The sequence below is a fragment of the Benincasa hispida genome, chromosome 11, assembly GCF_027475165.1.
Source record: "Benincasa hispida cultivar pf3 chromosome 11, pf3_genome.v1.1, whole genome shotgun sequence".
NCBI classification, from domain to species: domain Eukaryota; kingdom Viridiplantae; phylum Streptophyta; class Magnoliopsida; order Cucurbitales; family Cucurbitaceae; genus Benincasa; species Benincasa hispida.
In genome coordinates, this window is record NC_143488.1 from 56730328 (window position 1) to 56735210 (window position 4883).

Below are 4883 nucleotides of genomic sequence, written 5' to 3' on the forward strand. Positions count from 1 at the left end.
TCATGCTAAACCAAACACAGAGTTCCATTCCTATGACTTATAGTCTGAGCATAATATCCTGAAGCGTAAGAAAGGTTGAACTCAGTAAAGGTTGAACTCAGTTCTTAATGATATCTATACTTGATGATAAATGGGGTACCTAGCTACAGGAGTACTCTTGATAGATGAATGTGGAAATGAGGGCCGCTTCCTATGGAGTTTTTAGCCAAACTCTCTAGAGCGTTCACTAAATAGGGATATACGAGCTTTCGTACTACACCCTAGTGACACTCTGTGTGAGATGTTGGAGATAGAGTTCAAAACCAAGGGTTACTCTAGTATATTCTAATCATCTACACTACGTAAAGGTTCAAGTCGTAAGACACCTTTGCTTATGCACAGTGTTGTATAGACTGAAACTGCTCGATGAATTTTTTTTTATTTTCTCTTTTTGATTAAATTTCCAAGTGGGGGATTGTTGGGTGAAAATTTAATTTTTAAAAATCAGAGGGAACCAACCTTTGGTTGGAGAATCCTATATTTGGAAATTTTTTATTTGGAAGCCTCCCTTATGTACTCCAATATTGAGCTTTGGGTTTAGGCCCCAAGGGGTACTCATGTTTTGGAGGGAGTGAGGAGATAAACCAATATGGGTTCGGTAGATATCTCACACGTGCGCCGTCCGTCCGTCCGATCGGTCAAGCGTGGTGAGGGTGTGTGTGATTATTAATTTTAATAAAATAATAATTATTTTTATTATTATTTTAAAACTTAAAAAAGAAAAAAAAGAAAATTCTTCCCTTGCAGCGAGTCGTCTGCGCGAGTCCGATTCGTCCGTGCAAGCCTTGTACGTTCTGAGGCTCTCCGCCTCTTTCTCACTCTATCATTCCACGCTGAAGGCCTATAAAAGGTGTGGCCTTCAACATTTCATTCACACAAATTTTTCATTCATTCCCATTTGAATGTTCTCCTTTCCTCTCCTACTCTTCCATTTTCCGTTTTTCGAGCAGTGGGTTAGAAAGAGTGTGTGTTTCGGTTGGTAATGGTGCATTTCCGATCAGGTTTATTTGACTGTTTTATCTTGGGGACGATGTGGCAATATTCCAGACCTGCTTACACACTTGGACAAAGCCGCGAAACGTCTTAAAGAGAGCGAGCTCCGCGACTCAGCCTATAACAAGTTTTTGTTTTTGCAGGTTTTTGTTCTTTGCTTGACCGTTTGTTGTTCGTCGTTCTGAGGGTCTTGCCGTTTCTAATATTAATTGTTAAAAAAAATTGGTTTGATTGATGAATTAATCAAAACTAGAATATATAATAGAAACAAATACACACAATAATGTTTTGATTTGATGTGGTTCCAAGATCTGAATATTTAGAATATGATATCGACCGAGCAGAGCATCAATTATGCAAGTAGGGTTGAGAATGAATAATAATAGCTACATGGATTTACCAACAAAATCCATAACAGAAAAGCCCCAAACCAATGCGAAGGAAGAGAGGGCGAGAGGAATAGGACCAAGGGACCATAACAAGAGGACAAAACTGAACCACATCAAGCGGTTGCCTACAAAAGCCAAGGCGAAGCCCGTGTCGACCAGTCTGTGTATATGGGTGGTTGCAGGTGCGGTGCTGACCAACATGCAGGCGTCGACTAGAAAGCCCACCCCGAAAGAGCTGCACAGGAAGCTCGAAACCGAGACCACAAAGGCGGCCGCGTATTTCACAGCAAACAACCCACTACTGGATCGAGTTCCGGATCCAATTTTGGTTTTGTAAGCGTAAGCGTTGTTGGTGAGGGCTGCCACGGAGGAGCTGACGGTGATTGATATGGAAGCTCTGAGGATTATGATCATGAGATTGTTTCTCAAGCTCTGCACCACCTGCATGCTGCCACCCTCCAACTGCAGCGCCCGCTCCAGCCACGCTCTCCGGCCCTTCCGCTGGATTCCCGTGGTCGTCTTCTCAGGTTTCTTCTTCAAGCATTGCCACAGATGCACGTGATACCCCACTACAAGCAACACGCTCAGGCTCATCAATGCGCCATCTATGTACAACTCTTCCATCTTAATTACCTTAAACCCCTGCCCAAAACCAACTCTCCTGTTTTATATGCACCATTAACTACTTCACCCAATTCTGTATTATATTATATACTTTTATTTAATAATGCTACTTTACTTGGCGCATTTCTAAATCATCAAATTAGCTCACCCAAAATTTCTGTCATTGCCATTCATCTGATCTCCATTTCTATTCTATTCTATTGCACCAAGGTGCTTTGCCTGGGCTTTCATTCATTTAAATAATTTGGGTTATTCCTTTCCAATTGTGGTTTTTGTTTTATTTTAAGCACTATAATTGGATTTGTGGCTGTGTCCAAACTAGCTATATAGCCCTATAATACACTCAGTTGAAGCAGCCCCTGTTTCCACTTTCCACTAGTGCCAAATTAAACAAATTAATCAATTCCCATTAATTATCTTTATCGTCTCCAATAAAGTTGCTTGATCAGCTGATCACTGCACCAACCCATTATACGTCAGTTTAGTGTTCTTATAAAATTTTCTATATGCACATATACGGTTGGAGTCCAGGTTCATTTTAACCAAGAGCTCCCTACACCATCTAATTTAAATTATATAAGAAATAGGAAATTTGGAATAAAATGAGTTTAATTTTCACAGTTTCAGGTTTTGATACTAACATTTTTTACATAGTTTGAAGGTATAATTTTTAAAATTAAACTTTATGGTGCAATTGTTACCACCACTACACTTCAAAGGTAGTTTATGCTATTTGCCCTAACAAGAAATACATAGTTTTAGATATTGTTCTTTAGTTACTCCATTTCATGATAAACATTTACTAATTAAGTTCAATGAAAACAAATTCAATCAAAATCAAATTTTGATCATAAAAATTATGTCATAAACATTTAAAATCAAGTGAATCACACATGTATAATTAGTATAAAATAGTGGTTTGGGGAATGTACTAAAAAATTTATATCTTGGAATAGAAGACTACAAATGATAAAAGTAAAGGAGAACAACCATTCATACTTTCTCTATTAAGTTCAATAACATATGAAGACTAGATGGTGAGACTCAAATTTTTTACTTTTTAGTTTCTTTTTAATAATATATAGAAGGTGGTAATTCAACCTCTTACTTCAAGATTTATAATACAAGTATTATGTTAGTTTAGCTAGATTCATTTTGATAATTTTGACTTTGTTTTTCAAACTATTTATAGAAATAGCAACAAAAAAGAAAAAAAAAACATTGATACATACTGATTGTGACATCCCAGATTTTTAGGTAATTTTAATTGAATTATCTTGAATTATCTTGGATATATTTTAAATTTTGAGGCTAAAATTGAATTATTGGGTTAAGATAATTCAATTTAAATTATAAGCGATAAAAGATTTGAAAAATATGGATTTAATATAATTAAGTGATTTGGAAGTTTTAATTTAGTTTGGTACTTAGAATTTTGGAAGGAATTGATTTAATTTTGAGAATTAAAGAAGAAAAGGGAAATAAAATATATATTTATTTATTTAGGTGTTGACTAGTCATATTAAGGTTTGATTTCAAAGTATATATACACATATTAGGACAAAAAAAGGGAAAATTATTAGTTAAAACCCTTTGTCCTTCATGATCCAAGCCCCCAGTCGTTCATGACCTCGCACAGAACACCCACGCCAGACCTACGACACCCATCGATTGCACTTCCGGCCTATTGAAGGGATCGAATCCTGTAGCGGAAGCATTGTGAATGTCTTGCATCCCGCAATTCGATTTTTACATAAACAAATTCAGTATACTAAAACAGAATATAAACATGTAATATAGCATGTTTTAGGAAAAAAAGATTAGAACCATTCTTAGTTTTGTAGATTCCTAAGCTTCACGAACAATCCTCTTTAAGTTCCAACGAACGACTCTCCTAACAATCTTGATCAAGAGCGATTTCTTAAACAATCTCGAAAACTACCACGAGAATAACCTTGTTATTCTCTAGAATTCCAATAGCGTGATAGGTGATATCCAACTATTGGGAGAGGGAGAGGAGAAAAGAGTTTTGGAGAGTAGAGAGGATTCTCTTTGTGGCTGCTTAGGGAAAATTTTTCACAATAACACTTGTTTGTTATGTATTGTCGATTTATGTGTCTCCCAAAGGGCCATAGGTAAGTCTTTATATAGAAAAAGGTCAAGCCCTTTTCCTATTTCCCTTTTCCACAATTAATTAATTAATTAACACTTATTTAATTAATTAGCCCAACTAATTAAATAACACTTATTTAATTAATTAACACAATTAAATAACACTTATTTAATTTAATTTCCACATTTTTAATTATCATAAACATCGTATGTATATGTGTAATACCTCTCTATTAATTCATTATTTGTGAAACTAATTCACTTGAATTAATTAATTGAATCTTATTCAAATATTACTTTCCAATTTAATTTAAATTATAGATCATATTCATAATCAATTTTATATTAATTGCATTAATATATGATTTCCTCAAATTAATTTGAACAATTCAAATCATCCCTTTTAAATATCCTCTTGTAAGCTAACAAGAGGACATAATGAACCTGTAGATCAGAAGCTCCAACCATATGAGATTAATTGGCTAAACTCATTAACCAAATTAATCAATATTCATTAATTGTGGATACACTTCACTAAAAACCCACTACACTCTTCTTACTATAGATGTATTTCTGTGTTCACGAATATATAGACCAATAGTAGCAAGTTAGTTCTTCACGAGTGTTTGTAGCTTTAACTGGTTTAAATTATCGTTTTACCCTTGGGTTACCTTTAACTCCTTAAGTACCAGTGTTCCTCTAGTGAACAACTTATTTATGGTCCAA

The 4883-nt window shown here is 35.0% G+C and overlaps 1 protein-coding gene across 1 annotated transcript; it reads right to left on the reverse strand.

The window, feature by feature from the left end:
• Window positions 1-1304: 1304 nt before the first annotated feature.
• On the reverse strand, window positions 1305-2108 carry LOC150032761 (uncharacterized). The gene has a single exon (XM_090307529.1). It carries the CDS (start codon window positions 2043-2045, stop codon window positions 1419-1421), a length of 627 nt encoding a protein of 208 aa, XP_090163655.1. The 5' UTR covers window positions 2046-2108; the 3' UTR covers window positions 1305-1418.
• Between the last annotated feature and the right edge of the window lie 2775 nt (window positions 2109-4883).